Here is an 18,379-nt window from a genome sequence, read left to right as displayed (position 1 = left end):
AGTTATCCATTACAGCCGTCAATTGTTGCATGGTAATAAGCATTGGCGCGCTAGAAGTACTAGGGGCCTCCTGCGTGGGCAAAACTGGCGTAGACACAGAAGGAGATGATGTAGAACCATGTCTACTCCCTTCATCTGACGAATCATCTTGGGCAATTTCATTATCTGTGGCAGTACTGTCCTTACTTTGTTTGGACGCTATGGCACAATTATCACACAATTTTGAAGGGGGAGACACATTGGCTTTCATACATATAGAACATAGCTTATCTGAAGGCACAGACATGTTAAACAGGCTTAAACTTGTCAATAAAGCACAAAAACCGTTTTAAAACAAAACCGTTACTGTCTCTTTAAATTTTAAACAGAGCACACTTTATTACTGAATATGTGAAAAAATATGAAGGAATTGTTCAAAATTTACCAAAATTTCACCACAGTGTCTTAAAGCATTTAAAAGTATTGCACACCAATTTTCAGAGCTTTAACCCTTAAAATAACGAAACCGGAGCCGGTTACAGATTTAACCCCTATACAGTCCCAGCTACAGCCTTTGCTGTGACTTTACCAAGCCCAGAGGGGAATACGATACCAAATGACGCCTTCTAGGAACTTTTCCAACTACTTTCAGGTTCTCACACATGCATCTGCATGTCTTGCTCTCAAAAACAACTGCGCAGTAATGGCGCGAAAATGAGGCTCAGCCCACAACTGGGAAGGCCCTTCCTGACTGGAAAAGGTGTCTAACATAGTGCCTGACGTTAAAAAACGTTCCCCAAATTTATAAGTGTGAATTATCAGCATAAACATGTATAAAATGTCCAAATAAAGCAATCGATTTAGCCCATAAAAGTGTCTACCAGTTTTATAGCCCATATTAAGCCCTTTATTCTGTTTGAGACTAAGAAAATGGCTTACCGGTCCCCATGAGGGGAAATGACAGCCTTCCAGCATTACACAATCTTGTTAGAAATATGGCTAGTCATACCTTAAGCAGAAAAGTCTGCTAACTGTTTCCCCCAACTGAAGTTACTTCATCTCAACAGTCCTATGTGGAAACAGCAATCGATTTTAGTTACTGTCTGCTAAAATCATCTTCCTCTCACAAACAGAAATCTTCATCTTTTTCTGTTTCAGAGTAAATAGTACATACCAGCACTATTTTAAAATAACAAACTCTTGATAGTAGAATAAAAAAAAAAGCTATCTGCTTCACCCACACAGCCCTGTTGAAATTAGTCAAAAGGCCACAAATACTTATAAACTGACAAGAGACCTATATGAGCAGCCATCAGCTATCTCCCAGTAGTGCGTTAATGCTTCTGGGCCTACCTAGATATATTATTCAACAGAGGATACCAAGAGAACAAATCAAAGTTGATAATAGACGTAAACTGGAAAATTGCATTTATAGGAATCATAAAAAAACCATACTGAGTTCTCTTTTAAGCTATACCTAAATTGTAAACTGTCTATGGAGCAGGGCCCACTAACTCTACTGTTCCGGGCTGTCTCTCTTAGTCTAATCTTTATTTATTAAAGAAAAAAATCCCTAGTAAACCCTAGGGAAGGTGGGATAATAATAATTAACCTCAAACCCCCTTATAAAATCCTATGTATTATAAGGAGTTAGTTACAAAGGGCTGATCCTAAGGGCTTTCCCATTTATGGTACATATATATATTCACTGTTTCAGCGCCGATTCCATTGTAATAAGGTAACTTGCTCAATATACCATACCAACCAGACAGGCCCTGACCTATATACACATTGAAGGAGGCAATGCTATTATCACATTCTGTGTACTTTTTAAGTATGTTTTAATTATGTGTGGCATTGTCCACACATCATTCACTATATTTTATTTATATATATATTAAAAGTTAAGTTTTAAAACAGCCACACGCCACTCACTACTACTGACCATGATTACTCTTTTTAAGTGTGCCCAAAATGCTTCTTTTCTCCTTACATTTACCAATCTTCATTTATTGTAGCTCCCTATATAGCATTTCAGAATCTGCCGACGCATTACAAATAAAGATGATGTATAGCATTTCAGAATCTGCCGCCACATTACAAATAAAGATGATGATAATAATAAAAACTGTAAGCTAAAAGATTTTTAAAGGTCTGGTCTGATGAATATGTTTCTACTCGCACATATAGTAAGAATTTGGCTTGCCTTAAATCATCATGATCTTGGAGCACATGCAGCTGCTGATTAGCGCATGTGCATAATACATATAGTTTACTTACAGGCAGTCAACTGCCATGGTGGCTGTTCCTAGATTGGCAACAAGCTTTTTTTTCCCAGTAGTTTCTGCAAACTTACATGGAAGCCAAATATATGCACACCAATGTGAAAGTAAAAGATGGTGGCTAATTGATTAACTATTTACTCCATCACTTTGTTATATGACTCTTGTTATCCTTCCCTGCAGGGCTTTCATGGTGTCAACGAGTACATTTCAACACAGGCACCCACACAAGCCTCTCTTGTTGATTTCTGGCGCATGATCTGGGAGCACAAAGTGAGAAATATAGTGATGCTGACAGTGTGCAAAGAAAAGGGCAAGGTCTGTTACGTTTTAGATCTGTAAACTTTGAGAATTTTGTTACCAACATTTGTTAGCTTTACAAATGGAATGTGATCTATCCCATAGTGTGTTGTCCTGTGTTTATTGTATTCCTGACAAAGCAAACAAGCTATACTAAAGATATCAGAAGTGAACCTAATGTTAGTATTTTTACCGCTAGCTGACAGTATATACTTTCTATAATATAAATGAGCTATCTTGGATACATCCATAACTATGATTTTTTTTATTTTATTTTTTAATTTTAAATATCTTTTATGGAAAAGTCAAGTACCATTCAGAAACAAGAAAAACAGAATTTATGCTTACCTGATAAATTACTTTCTCTTGCGGTGTATCCAGTCCACGGATTCATCCTTTACTTGTGGGATATTCTCATTCCCTACAGGAAGTAGCAAAGAGAGCACACAGCAAAGCTTTCCATATAGCCCCCCCCTCTAGCTCCACCCCCCAGTCATTCGACCAAAGGTTAGGAGAAAAAGGAGAAACCATAGGGTGCAGTGGTGACTTTAGTTTAAACAAAACATTTTTTTACCTGACAAATGCCAGGGTGGGCCGTGGACTGGATACACCGCAAGAGAAAGTAATTTATCAGGTAAGCATAAATTCTGTTTTCTCTTGCAAGGTGTATCCAGTCCACGGATTCATCCTTTACTTGTGGGATACCAATACCAAAGCTTTAGGACACGGATGAAGGGAGGGAACAAGACAGGTACCTTAAACGGAAGGCACCACTGCTTGAAAAACCTTTCTCCCAAAAATAGCCTCCGAAGAAGCAAAAGTATCGAATTTGTAAAATTTGGCAAAAGTATGCAGTGAAGACCAAGTAGCTGCCTTACAAATCTGTTCAACAGAAGCCTCATTTTTGAAAGCCCATGTGGAAGCCACTGCTCTGGTAGAATGAGCAGTAATTCTTTCAGGAGGCTGCTGGCCAGCAGTCTCATAGGCCAAACGGATGATGCTTTTCAGCCAAAAGGAAAGAGGTAGCAGTCGCTTTCTGACCTCTCCTCTTACCAGAATAGATAACAAACAAAGAAGATGTTTGTCTGAAATCCTTAGTTGCTTGTAAATAGAACTTTAAAGCACGAACTACATCAAGATTGTGTAATAGACGTTCCTTCTTCGAAGATGGATTAGGACACAGAGAAGGAACAACTATTTCCTGGTTAATATTCTTGTTAGAAACAACTTTAGGAAGAAAACCAGGCTTGGTACGCAAAACTACCTTATCTGCGTGGAACACCAGGTAAGGTGAATCACACTGTAAGGCAGATAATTCTGAAACTCTTCTAGCAGAAGAGATAGCTATCAAAAACAAAACTTTCCAAGATAACAACTTAATGTCTATGGAATGTAAAGGTTCAAACGGAACCCCTTGAAGAACTGAAAGAACTAGATTCAAACTCCATGGCGGAGCCACAGGTTTATAGACAGGCTTGATTCTGACTAAAGCCTGAATAAACGCTTGAACGTCTGGTACCTCTGACGCTTGTGTAACAGGATAGACAAAACAGATATTTGTCCTTTTAAGGAACTAGCTGACAATCCTTTCTCCAATACTTCTTGGAGAAAAGACAATATCCTGGGAATCCTAATCTTACTCCATGAGTAACCCTTAGATTCACACCAATAAAGATATTTCCGCCATATCTTATGGTAGATTTTCCTGGTGACAGGCTTTCTAGCCTGAATCAGAGAATCTATAACTGACTCAGAGAACCCACACTTTGATAGAATTAAGCGTTCAATCTCCAAGCAGTCAGACGTAGAGAAACTAAATTTGGATGCTTGAACGGACACTGTATCAGAAGATCCTGCCTCATTGGCAATGTCCATGGTGGGACAGATGACATGTCCACTAAGTCTGCATACCAAGTCCTGCGTGGCCACGCAGGCACTATCAGAATCACCGAAGCCTTCTCCTGCTTGATTCTGGCAACCAGACGCGGGAGGAGAGGAAACGGTGAAAAAACATAAGCCAGATTGAAGGACCAAGGCGCTGCTAGAGCATCTATCAATACCGCTTTGGGATCCCGGGACCTGGACCCGTAGAGAGGAAGTTTGGTGTTCTGACAGGACGCCATCAGATCCAACTCTGGAATGCCCCAAAGCTGAGTCAGCTGGGCAAACACCTCCGGGTGGAGTTCCCACTCCCCCGGGTGAAAAGTCTGACGACTTAGAAAATCCGCCTCCCAGTTGTCTACTCCTGGGATGTGAATTGCTGAGAGATGGCAGGAGTGATCCTCCGCCCAGCTGATTATTTTGGTTACTTCCGTCATTGCTAGGGAACTCTTTGTTCCCCCCGGATGATTGACGTAAGCTACAGTCGTGATGTTGTCCGACTGAAATCTGATGTATTTGGCCGCAGCTAGTTGAGGCCATGCCTGAAGAGCGTTAAATATCGCCCTCAGTTCCAGAATGTTTATCGGGAGAAGAGTTTCTTCCCGAGACCATAAGCCCTGAGCTTTCAGGGAGTCCCAGACCGCACCCCAGCCTAACAGACTGGCGTCGGTCGTTACAATGATCCACTCTGGTCTGCGGAAACATATTCCCTGAGACAGGTGATCCTGAGACAACCACCAGAGAAGAGAATCTCTGGTCTCCTGGTCCAACTGAATTTGAGGAGACAAATCTGCATAATCCCCATTCCACTGTTTGAGCATGCATACTTGCAGTGGTCTGAGGTGTATCCGAGCAAAAGGGACTATGTACATTGCCGCTACCATTAGTTCGATTGTCTCCATGCACTGAGCTACAGATGGCTGAGGAATGGAATGAAGAGCTCGGCAAGTAGTTAACAGTTTTAACTTTCTGACTTCCGTCAGAAATATTTTCATTTCTACCAAGTCTATCAGAGTTCCTAGGAATGGAACTCTTGTGAGGGGGGAGAGAGAACTCTTTTTTACGTTCACCTTCCACCCGTGAGACCTCAGAAAGGCCAATACGATCTCGGTGTGAGATTTAGTTCTTTGGAAAGTCGACGCCTAAATTAAGATGTCGTCTAAGTAAGGCGCCACTGCTATGCCCCGCGGTCTTAGAACCGCCAGGAGGGCCCCTTGCACCTTTGTGAAAATTCTGGGAGCAGTGGCCAACAAACTGATAATGCTTGTCCAGAAAGGCTAACCTGAGAAACTGGTGATGATCTTTGTGGATAGGAATATGCAGATACGCATCCTTTAGATCCACGGTAGTCATATATTGACCCTCCTGGATCATTGGTAAGATTGTCCGAATGGTCTCCATCTTGAATGATGGGACTCTGAGGAATTTGTTTAGAATTTTGAGATCCAGGATTGGTCTGAAAGTTCCTTCTTTTTTGGGAACCACAAACAGGTTTTAGTAAAACCCCAGTCCTTGTTCTGCAATTGGAACTGGGTGGATCACTCCCATTGTAAGTAGATCTTCTACACAGCGTAAAAACGCCTCTTTCTTTGTCTGATCTGTAGACAGACGAGAAATGTGGAACCTTCCCCTTGGAGGAGAGTCCTTGAATTCTAGAAGGTATCCCTAGGCTACAATCTCTAATGCCCAAGGATCGTGTACATCTCTTGCCCAGGCCTGAGCGAAGAGAGAGAGACTGCCCCTACTAGATCCGGTCCCGAATCGGGGGCTACCCCTTCATGCTGTCTTGGTGGCAGCTGCAGGCTTTTTGGCCTGTTTACCCTTATTCCAGCCCTGGTAAGGTTTCCAGGTTGCCTTGGGCTGTGAAGCGTTACCCTCTTGCTTTGCAGCGGGAAAGGATGAAGCGGGGCCGTTCCTGAAATTGCGAAAGGAACGAAAATTAGCCTTGTTCTTTGTCTTAAAGGCTTGTCCTGAGGGAGAGCATGTCCTTTTCCCCCGTTGATATCTGAAATAATCTCTTTCAAATCAGGCCCGAAGAGGGTCTTTCCTTTGAAAGGGATGTTCAACAGCTTGGATTTAGATGACACATCGGCCGACCAGGACTTTAGCCATAGCGCCCTGCGCGCCAAAATGGCGAACCCTGAATTTTTTGCCGCTAACTTAGCTATTTGGAAAGCGGCGTCAGTGATAAAAGAATTAGCCAGCTTTAGAGCCTTAATTCTATCCATAATTTCCTCATATGAGGTCTCCGCCTGGAGCGAGTCTTCCAGCGTCTCAAACCAGAAAGCAGCTGCAGTAGTTACAGGAATAATGCAGGCAATAGGTTGGAGAAGAAAACCTTGTTGAACAAAAAATTTCTTAAGTAAACCCTCTAACTTCTTATCCATAGGGTCTTTAAAAGCACAACTGTCTTCAATTGGTATGGTTGTGCGTTTAGCAAGTGTAGAAATAGCCCCCTCCACCTTAGGGACCGTCTGCCACGAGTCCCGCACAGGGTAAGGTAATGGGGAACATTTTCTTAAAAACAGGAGGGGGAGCAAAGGGAACACCTGGTCTATCCCACTCCCTAGTAACGATATCTGCAATCCTCTTAGGGACCGGAAACGTATCCGTGTAAACCGGGACCTCTAGGTACTTGTCCATTTTACACAATTTCTCTGGGATCACCAAAGGGTCGCAGTCATCCAGAGTAGCTAATACCTCCCTAAGCAAAACGTGGAGGTGTTCTAGTTTAAATTTAAAAGCCAATGTATCTGAATCTGTCTGAGGAGGAACCCTTCCTGAATCAGAGACTTCTCCCTCAGACATCAAATCCCTCGCTCCCACTTCAGAGCGTTGTGAGGGTATATCGGATACGGCTACCAAAGCGTCAGAATGCTCATAATCTGTTCTTAAAACGGAGCTATCGTGCTTTGCGGGTAACACAAGCAGTTTAGATAAGAAGGCTGTAAGAGAATTATCCATGACTGCCGCTAAGTCTTGTAATGTAAAAGTGTTAGACGCACTAGAGGTACTAGGCGTCGCTTGCGCGGGCGTAACTGGTTGTGACACTTGGGGAGAGGCAGACGGGCTACCCTCATTACCTTCAGTCTGAGAATCATCTTGGGCCACATTTTTTTTATTTCCAAATAAAAGCTTTATTGAATGAACACATATAGAATGACATCCTTTACATTGAGCGCGACAATAAACTTACATATAGCCAAGATATTAACAGCATATCAAGGGAGATAAATTGAAATAAAGGAATGTTACATATCTATATTATTACATTTGGCATGTTCAATGCTTATACATTTAACTTAGTAGTTTAACGGTTATATGCATAGGTATGTTGAAGCTAACGCCATCGGGCCCAAAAGCACTATATCCACAGCCCGGCAAGGCTGTTACTATAATGTTAGGAATAGATGGGTCCGACCACGCCCACTCTGGATGGACTTTGAATATTTTAAGAAAGACATGGAAAGGAGCAAGGAAAGAGAAGGGGGAATGACAGGGGGGGGGGGGAGGGGGAGAAGGGAGGACGCATGTTAGTAAATGGAGGAGGGAGGGGGCTACTGAATAAGGGGGAGAGAGAACAAAAAAAAAAAAAAAAAAAAAAAGGGAATAAATTTTGGCCAATTTTGTCCTGAGGGAACTAATTCTGTCACAGGTTCCACCACCACGTTCCATACAAATGCCCCTATTGTATCATGAACTATATAATCTTACCCTCCCAGATCAGAGCCATGTATTCATGTACTTCCAACCTCCCTGTCCTCATGTAATGGAATCTCTCCAGGTTCAGTAAGTCCCAGACCCCGGCCTTCCATTCTTCAAGGCTGGGTGTGCGTAGTGACTTCCAATATCTTGGAATAAGTCCTTTTGCACAGTTTAACATCAGGAGGAGCAAGTGTCGTTTTGCGTCCATTGCAATTTTAGGTAGCTCATGATAAATCAGATATTTAGGGTCCGGAGGTATAATGACTTCAAGTAGCCTGCTACACTCCCAGAACATCTCACACCAGAAGGGTTGTATGCAAGGGCAATGCCACCAAATGTGCAACATAGATCCCTCTTCCCCGCAACCTCTCCAACATCCACCATCTGTGTGCGGGTAAATTTTTTTCAGTCTCTGTGGCGTGAGGTACCATCTACTCAGGAACTTAAAATGTAGTTCCTGAAGTCTCATCGAGACTGATGCCCGTTTTGCTTTCCGAAATATAGATATCCACGCCTTGGAGTCAGGCTCTAGCTCCAGCTCTTGTTGCCAAGCAATCACATAGGAAGGGAGTGTATCATCTCCTTTTTCCAATAGCAGCCTGTAGAGAGTCGAAATAAGATGTTTCGGCAAGTTTGGTGAGGTGCAGAGGATCTCGAAAGGTGTTTTCTGTCTATTTAGTGGCTCTTTGTCCTGCAGGGCGTTAAAATAGTGGTTAAATTGCGCCGTTCTGAACCATGATGAGAATAGGTCGTAATCCCAATCGGCCAGTTCCGCCTGTGGCTTGATTTTACTCCCTGCCAGGGCGCTCGAGATCGCAGTCTCCGCCAGTGCATAGGAAACTCCCAGAGAGTAGTTTTTATTTGCCAACCCGTTATCTGGGTTTTCTCGAACAGGCGTTACCGGTGAGAGGGGAGTGGAGATATGCGGTCTTGACTTAATTTGTCCCAGCTACGCAAAACATCGTCGATCAGAGGGTATTGTGAGAGCCAATTAGGGCGCTGCACTGGGCTGATCCACGCGAGAGAGCCGACATTACCCCGCCGAAGGATCTCTCTGTCTAAGCATATCCAAGCCTTGTTGGAAGAGCCATGACACCATTCCACCAGGTGTTGCAATTGAATGGCTTTAAGGTATTCGCGTAGGTGAGGGACGCCCGCTCCTCCTCGATCTCTAGGGAGGTACATTGTTCTCTTATTAATCCTTGGCCTCAGACCATTCCACACATAGGACTCTAGTGCTGACTGAATTTGTTGGATTATGTGCTCTGCTGACGAAAGAGGGATCGCCTGCATAATGTATAGGACCCTGGTGAAGATGTTCATTTTAGCCACTTGGATTCTACCCATCCAGGAGATGGTCTTGTTCTTCCAAGATGCCAAATCCCGGGTTACCTCCTCTCTTATACGCTTGTAGTTTGTATTTACTATTTCTCTGACTGAGGGGGCCAGGATGACACCCAAGTATTTTAAGTGTTTAGTTGCAATTTTTAGGGGGTAACGATCATTGTGGGACGCAAAAATGTCTCCAGGTATTGAAACGTTCAACATCTCAGATTTGGAGAGATTGAGCGAAAAGTCAGACACCCTCCCGAATTTTTCAAACTCGGCGAGAGCCTCCCGCAAAGACATATCATTGTCAGCTAAAGTTAGAAGCACATCGTCGGCGTACATAGCCAATTTGTGTTCCACACCCCCTGTTCGGTATCCACGAATCTCAGGGTTCTTGCGCATCCTGCAGGCTAGGACCTCCATAACCAGAGCAAATAACAGGGGCGAAAGGGGACATCCCTGACGCGTTCCGTTTGAAATCTGAAACGCCTCCGAGAACAATCCATTCACCCGCACTTTGGCGTTTGGATTGGAATACAAGGAGAATATACAATTTACAAAACGCGGTCCGAAGCCCATTTTTCTTAGAGTATGCCGCATGAAGGTCCAATTAACCCGGTCAAAGGCTTTTTCCGCGTCCGTTGATATCAGTACCAACGGAGCGGAATTGGCCTGTGCATGCGCGATCAGCTGGATCACTCTGAGGGTATTATCCCGCGCTTCTCTGGCTGGGACAAACCCCGTCTGGTCCGTGGAGACCAGCTGGGGTAGAAATTTTTGGAGGCGGTTCGCTAATATTTTAGCCAAGATCTTAACATCAGAGTTAAGCAGTGATATTGGCCTATAACTGCCAGGCAGGTTTTCTGGTTTGCCCGGCTTGGGTATAACCGAAATATATGCCTCGAGCATCGTACTCGGTAGAGTGGGGGCTTCAAAAAGTAGGTTAAACACCCGAAGAAGGTGAGGTATCAATATGTCAGCAAATTTTTTGTAATAACGCATACCAAACCCGTCGGGGCCAGGGCTCTTGCCTGCTGGAAGGCACTTAATGGCTGCCAGTATCTCTTCAACTGCTATAGGCGCTTCTAGAGGACTCGCCTGTTCAGCAGACAGCGATTGTACCTCTGCCTTTTCAATATAATCAAGGGTCTCCCGCTCAAGAGTTAATCCATTTTGGGGATCTCCCTGTAGGACCTCTGCAGTATGTATGTTGTATAAGGTTTTATAGAAGTTGCCAAAGATGTTTGCTATGGCCTGACCCTCCTTATGCGTTTTCCCCTGTTCGTCTGTAGACTCATAGACGTACGAGCGCAGTCTTTTTCGTGCCAGTGCTCGAGCCAGGAACCTCCCTGCTTTGTTGCTATGTTCAAAGAACATTTGACGCAGTATGAGCGCTTTTTTGTGCTGCTCTTCCTGCAGATGATGTAGCAGCGCCGATCTAGCTGATGCTAGCTCTGTTTGTAGAGTGCGGTCGGCGGGCTTTTCTTTATGCGCTAATTCTATTTGGGTTACGCGTGCTAACAGCATGCGATAAGCTTCTCTTTTAGATTTGCGTTTAGCTGCGCCATAACCAATCAGGCAACCCCTGATCACACTTTTATGGGCTTCCCATATAACCGAGCTGTCCATAGCGTCATTAGCATTCAGGAGGAAGTATTCCTCAATGTTTTTATGTAGGTCCAGTGCTAAGATTTTGTCGTCTAGAAGGTACTCATCGAGTCTCCAGACATAAGGGGTAATTGGAGTGTCTGGCCAACTAATAGAGCATTTCACCGGAGCATGGTCCGACCACGTGATTGTATTGATACTGCAGCCCGTTGTTACTCCTAGGCCCGCAGAGTCGGTGAAGAGGTAGTCGATTCTGGTGTACTTCCTATGGGGATGTGAATAAAAAGTATAATTTTTATCCAGAGGGTGGAAGGTACGCCAGATATCATGGGTGCCTAAGTCTTTTAAAGACCGAATCAGATGTTTTGCTACCCTTTGAGGGGTACTTGAAAGGCCATCCGACGTGTCTAGGCTGGGATTTAGTGAGACATTGAAGTCACCTCCCAGATAGAGGACACCCTTTTGCACTTCTAAAATATGCTGCATTACTTTCTTAAAGAACACATCTTGAGCCTTATTTGGAAAGTATAGGTTGGCCAGGGTCATGGGTCTACCATACAATTTACCTGTCATAATTATATATCTTCCATTAGGATCTTTCAGCGTTTGCTCTGCCTGAAAGGGGACACCGCGGTGGAACAAAATGCCGACCCCATTCTTTTTGGAGGGTCCTGATGCGAAATCAACTGTTGGGTAGTATCTATTAAACCACTTGGGTTCCCTATATTTAGAGTAGTGGGTTTCCTGAACAAAAATGATGTCACCACCCATTCTATGTAAATCTCTTGTGATAATTGAACGTTTCCCCGGATTGTTTAAACCCTTAGCGTTTATTGTGAGTAGATCCAAATTATGGGCTCTATTCCGTGGCTGTTGGAGCGCCATTGAGATAGGTGGAGGGGGACGGAGAGAAAAAAAAAAAAAAAAAAGGGGGAAGGGGGGTGGAAAGCAAGAGGGGATAAGGGAGGGGAGTTAGTAGAGGGACTGGAAGGAAAGACGAGGGCGGTTAGAAGGAAGCAAGGAGGTAAGGGCGGATTCAGGAGGATAGGGAAGGCCCAAAGAGGGGAGGAATGTTAGGTAAAGAAGTAAGGGAAGAAAAGGCAGTTCAAGAGGACTTCGCGAGGTACCAGGCAGCAAAGGGTCGGATCCTCACACGAAGCACAATAGAAACTGGGGGTATAGGACTAGAAGAGAAGGAATTAGTATCTCTATGTCAAACAAATAAATCAATAGGAGGTATTAGCCTCAACACTCTTGTTACAATATATTAACAGATATATGAACTTTGTAGGTAAAATAGCTCAAAAACATATCATATAACATTGTCAGAACTTAGGTACAAACTAAGGACGAGTATATGGACCGTCTATCAACACAGCTCCCTCTTAATACATTATAAAATCTAAACAGTATCTAAACAATAAACCCCAATCAACATGCTTCAGCTTATAATTTGCTAAATTCTTCTTTTTTTTTTTTTTTTTTTTTTTTTTGGTTTATCCCCATAAGATGCTTCAATTGGACCAGTAATTTCCTCAACTTGTGTTTTTTTTTTTTTTTTGTTTTTTTTTTATTATAGTTATTATATATAGTTGAACCTTAAGTCTCCAGTTTAGCTTATATAAGAATTCTGATGCTTCATATCTGGTGCTAAAAGTTCCACGTGTCTATTACCCCCCTCCTCCACTGAACCCCGTGTGAACCATGTGCTTATATCCTATATTATTTTGTTATATATACACATCTTGCTAAATCTAAGGGGAGGGAGAGAAAAACAGTCGGTAGACCCATTGATCACATTTATAAGCAGAGATTATTTCGGTGTGTGAGACATTGTGAACATCTGCATCAAATCAATAATGACTACTAAGCACAAATAAACAGTTGGTGCAGCGCTATTGAGGAACATGTTTATATGCAATACATCAGATCCAAGTTTCTGTCCGTGTCTCTCAGTGCTTAAACTGTCCAATTGAGGTGTCTGATATACTCAACACTAGACACCAATATAAAAGGCTGAAAGGGAAAAATTATAATTAAAGCATATTTCACAGATTGGAATAGGTAGTCTTTAACTTATCTGTTCCTGAAGAAAGTGGGGCTGTTCTGCCCGGGCAGGACTGTCCATGCAAGGTATAGGTCAACCAATGTACCAGATGCAGGTCGCTAAGACCGGAGATCAGGCTGCGTATAGCCTAATCCTGGCCCCGGGCCGCCTCCTCTCTGTTAACTTCAGGATCTGGTTGGGCAGGGACTACCGGCATATTAGGTGCTTTGATCTGTAATCCAAAGGTATGATTTAGTATGTGGAGATCCTCTGGAGACCTGTAGATCGCTGTTGAGCCATTCCTCGAAGCAATAATGCAGGTGGGGAATCCCCACCTGTATTGCACTTGCTGTTCTTTAAGGCAGGAAGTAATGTGGCGTAATTCTCTTAGTTTCTGGAGAGTTGCAGGGCATAGATCCGTGAAGACCTGAATTTCTGTACCCTCATAAGTAAGAGGATGCTTGTTTCTGGCCAGTCGAAGGATATCTTCTTTATCTTTATAGGAGAGTAATTTGATAATTATGTCCCGTGGCGGGGCCCTGGCCGGTGGTCTGGGCCTAAGGGCCCTGTGTGCTCTTTCAACTTGTATATCTGCAGCGGCAGGTGCACTTTTAAGAAATTTGAAGAAGTCCTGTATGTATTGGCCTATTTCAGGAGGATTCACCGTTTCAGGCACTCCACGCAATCTCAAGTTATTGCGCCTGCTCCTGTTTTCCAGATCCTCAATCCTGTCAGTCAAGGTCTGGACCGTTGCGTCTTGGGACTGTATGCAGCTGGCCTGGTGCTGGAGATCTGAGCGCATTTTTTCTTGTACCTCTTCCACCTGGGAAACTCTATGATCAATTGTTATGATGTCTTTTTTCAATTCCCCAAACATGAGCTTGACATCCATCATAGCTTCGTGTATGTCATGTTTGGATGACAGGTGCTTAATGTCATCTTTGGTAAGGTAGGAGGATTGTTGAGGTTCCAGATTAAATGTCTGCACAGCTGTAGAGTGCTTACTACTGTCTTGTGATTCTCTATGAGCACCAGGGGTAGTGTCAGTTGAGATTAAATAGTTCTCCATGTTAGAAGATTGGGAGCCCTTGGGCGGCTTGACTATGCGCCTATTAGCCATTCTGCAGGGTTCAGGGTAATACAACAGGGCGGGGAAGTGTTCCTCAGTGTGCAACAATAGCAAGTGTACAACTGAATACCTATGAGTATTATAAAAGCAAGGGTGATAGGCTTATACACTCCAGCTGTTTTGCTTCTTGTGGGGTCTAGTTAGAAATGTCCTTTTACCTCTGCCAGGCCCTGCTAGCTGTCACAATCAAAATAGCTCAGCAAAGGAAACTAGGCCGCCACAGAATAGAGTCTGTTTAGTGTTGTAAGCTGGGGAAGTTTTAAATTCTTTTGATATTCCAGTTCCCCTAAGCTCCCACTTCGTTTTGCAGGCTGTTAGCAAAGCCTGTAACGCTTATACAGTGTCACTTACCCCACAAGGGTCCAACCTTCATGCCTCCCCGGTCCTCTCTATAGTGTGTCTGTTCACTGTTACAACGTTATCCCAGTGTAGTTGTCCAGGCCAAGAAGTACTCCGGGTCGGATCTGCCGCAGACTAACCGGCACTTAACTGTAATGCGGTGCGGGAACTCCTCACCTAATGCGGCTTCTAATGCAATCGCCGCTGCTGATTCCCATCCAGCTCCGAGCCCAATGCTCTGCGGTAGTAGCCGGATGTCTCCGTCCCGCCTCTGTGCGGCTACCTCCGTCTCCCAGACTGCTCCAAAACGTAAGGGGAAGCCGGAGGCCCAGTGCGTCTCAATATCTCCGGTGTTGCAGTGTGTTACCGCATCATGCCGCCCAGGACTGTCAAGCAGTGGTGATCCCAGGTCACATTCAGCCCAGTCCGGTCAGCGGCAAACGGCAGTGTTAGCCTAAGCGTGGTATGAGCCGTTGCAAGTCACATGTGCTCTCCGTTGCTGCTACTTTATTTTTCAGCCCAGGCCTCAGTGCACTCTGCTTATTGTAGACCGTCTGCCCCAATATAACCTCCAGTATCACAATCAGAGGTGTCCAGCTCGACCTTAGGTGCTATGTGTCACAGCATAAGCAGGTTCCAACTTGCTGAGAGCTATCTAAACCTATTACAAGAGTCTTGAGGCTTCAGAGCTGGATTAATGTGCGGCCATCTACAAGTGTGGCCAAGCTCCGCCCCCCCTTGGGCCACATTTTTAAGTGCAACAATATGATCTTTAAAGTGTATAGACATTCTGAGAGGGGGTTCCACCATGGCTTCTAAACACATTGAACAAGGATTTTCCTTAGTGTCAGACATGTTTAATAGACTAGTTATATATACAAGCAGGCTTGGAAATCACTTTAATCAAATAAAAACACAATTTGAAAAAAACGTTACTGTGCCTTTAAGAAATAAAAAGAGCACACAATTTTACAAAACAGTGAAAAATGCAGCAATTCTCCTGAAATTTTCACAGTATGTACCTAAAGCCTTAATAAGATTGCACCACAAGGTTCAAAACGATTAACCCCTTAATGCCCAAACTGGAGCAGCCTAAAGCCAACACCCGGTTAAAAATAGTACAGCACCTTGCCACAGCCTTGCTGTGGCCCTACCTGCCCTTAGGGATCAGATTTTGGGGGATATAGCTTCTATAAGGCCCTCAAACAGCAGCAGGACCCTCCATGTGAATCAGCATGAACTTCTCTGCAATTCTAACTGCGCACCTGAGGCACAAAATTAGGCCCCTCCCACTCTACTCCAGAGCTGTGAGGCCTAGTAAATCACTCTTAAGTGAATAAAAACCAGCCATGTGGGTAATAACCCCAGAAAGAACCCCAAAAGACTTTCAAAGTGTCTACAAACGATATTTTTCTTGAATAAACAATCGATTGCCCTGAATCAGTGTCAACCAGCATAATTAGCCCTGTTATGTAAGCATTCAATTCCATACTAAGTCTGTGAACATAGCTTACCCTCCCCTCATGGGGATATTGTCAGTCTCTTCTAGCATTATCTCAGTCTTGTCTAGAAATAAATGATTGAACATACCTCATTGCAGATTACCCTGCAAACCGTTCCCCCCAACTGAAGTTTTCTGGTACTCCTCAGTCCTGTGTGGGAACAGCAGTGGATTTTAGTTACAACATGCTAAAATAATTTTCCTCTCAGCAGAAATCTTCATCACTTTTCTGCTAGAGAGTAAATAGTACAAACCGGTACCATTTAAAATAAACTTTTGATTGAAGATAATAAAAACTACAATTCTAACACCACATTCACTTTACCCTCCCGTAGAGAGACCCTAGTGCTTAGAGCCGGCAATGAGAATGGGAATGAGAATATCCCACAAGTAAAGGATGAATCCGTGGACTGGATACATCTTGCAAGAGAAAAGGTTACTCTACAATGCAATACAGAAAAAAGTATACATTTCAATTATAACCTTGTGATATATAAGTTAGTTCAAGTCTCCGCTCCCTTCCTTAAAGATGTTGAAGTCCAATAGTCCAATTGGGCAATCCCAGTGCACCCTGATCCAAATGTGCATCAATGGAAAGTCTATACATTGTGGAGGTATAGAATAGGGGGAGCGGAAGCATGGTACCTTGAAATTCTCAATTATAACAAATGCAGTAAGCCGTAACTATGATTTAATCACACTTCCTTGTTGTAGGTATTGTGTGATCAGTACTGGCCATCAGACTCTGCTTCCTATGGACCATTTACAGTAATCTGTGTCTCCAATCTCTCATACAGCGATTGGACTATTCGTCACTTTAACCTACATCATGTAAGTAACAATGGGCAAATAACGTATAAGCATCAGAGTAATCTGAGAAACTAATTAAATCATTGTTTTATGTGTTTCTATACAGATTGAGGGCTCCAAAGTCAGGACCGTGTGTCAAATGCACTATACGGCTTGGCCAGACCATGGAGTTCCTAAAACCCCAGAATCTCTAATAACGTTTGCAGAACTCGTAAGGGAACAGGTGCAATCATTAAATGATTCAGGACCCACAGTGGTACACTGCAGGTTAGGCTTAGCAATTTATGTAGATAATTTCATGTTCCCCCTTTTTAAATAATAAAAAAAAAAAAACAATAATCTACGTTCTAATTTAATGTCTCTGCTTCATTGACTAAAATTTGCATAAATGATGATTGATATATGGGAAAGTGAGAGAAAGGATTAAACCCTGCACTCTTGCCTTAACTTGGCTAGTATTTCCTTTACTTTTAAAGCTTCAACTATTTATATACAGAAAACTACCTTTTGATCCCCCCATCATTTAATGTTCACACTGATCTATTTTCTTTTCTCAAACAATTCTCAGTGCTGGTGTAGGACGTAGTGGGACATTCATTGCACTGGATGTGGCTCTGCAACAGCTGTGCTCAGATCTTTGTATAGATATATTCAAAACTGTATACACCATGCGACTAAACAGATATCTAATGCTACAAACACTGGTAAGTGTTAATAAATTATTATACGGTGGGGGTAATTCCGGTTTTAGGGTTAGAGGCATGTCTTCATTTGCTATAGCTTACAGAAATAATTACGGAAATTGCAGATTGGCTATAAAATAACTTTATATGTTGGGTTGCAGGAACAGTATATATTTGTGCATCGCTGTATTTTTGAGAAAAATTTACAGAAGAGGAAGAACCCCACAGTGTAAGTATAAATCTTGCTATATAAAGTAATTTCACTAAAAAGTCAACATAAAATATATGGAGAGCTCATAAGCTTTGTACATTGATCTAGATACTATAATTTGCATTTACAACATATGTTTTTTTTTATTATTAGGTGGACATGCCATGCAAATCGAAATTAAATTGGAAAACCAGCATGATATCTCTGCAATATATAATTTATCCCCATGTCTTTCAAAGAAAATGAAGAATGAGAAGTTATCACACTATAAAGAAATAATTTGATCCATGTGGATAAAAATACAGAAATATGTAATTATATTAATGCATCCACAATGATACAGAAAACAATACATTTCAGTATGTATGGATTGAGATATATATATATATATATATATATATATATGGTGTAACAAGTAGAATGTAAATGCAACTAGTACAAGTACAAGCTCCCTGAATGTGAGTGCGAACAAACTCAGTTAAATTAGATTTGTAAGTATAATCAATTAGTAGCTGAATGTTGGAGTGAAGAATACACACTCACTTATATAATTGTATGAGGAGCAACTATAGCTA

General features: G+C 42.7%; 1 protein-coding gene across 1 annotated transcript in view; it reads left to right on the top strand.

Annotated features, from left to right (window-relative positions):
- Positions 1-18,026, top strand: part of PTPRO (protein tyrosine phosphatase receptor type O) — a 54,897-nt gene extending 36,871 nt beyond the window's left edge. The window contains exons 6-11 of the mRNA XM_053704747.1: positions 2,445-2,579; positions 16,815-16,931; positions 17,017-17,177; positions 17,479-17,614; positions 17,755-17,822; positions 17,958-18,026. Coding sequence (XP_053560722.1) covers positions 2,445-2,579; positions 16,815-16,931; positions 17,017-17,177; positions 17,479-17,614; positions 17,755-17,822; positions 17,958-17,985 — 645 coding nt within the window. The 3' untranslated portion in view covers positions 17,986-18,026. The remainder of the gene's footprint in view (positions 1-2,444; positions 2,580-16,814; positions 16,932-17,016; positions 17,178-17,478; positions 17,615-17,754; positions 17,823-17,957) is intronic.
- Positions 18,027-18,379: the final 353 nt, after the last annotated feature.

This window comes from Bombina bombina, chromosome 3, assembly GCF_027579735.1.
Source record: "Bombina bombina isolate aBomBom1 chromosome 3, aBomBom1.pri, whole genome shotgun sequence".
Lineage (NCBI taxonomy): Eukaryota > Metazoa > Chordata > Amphibia > Anura > Bombinatoridae > Bombina > Bombina bombina.
Note: the sequence above shows the minus strand (reverse complement) of the source record. Positions and strands in the feature narration are given on the sequence as shown.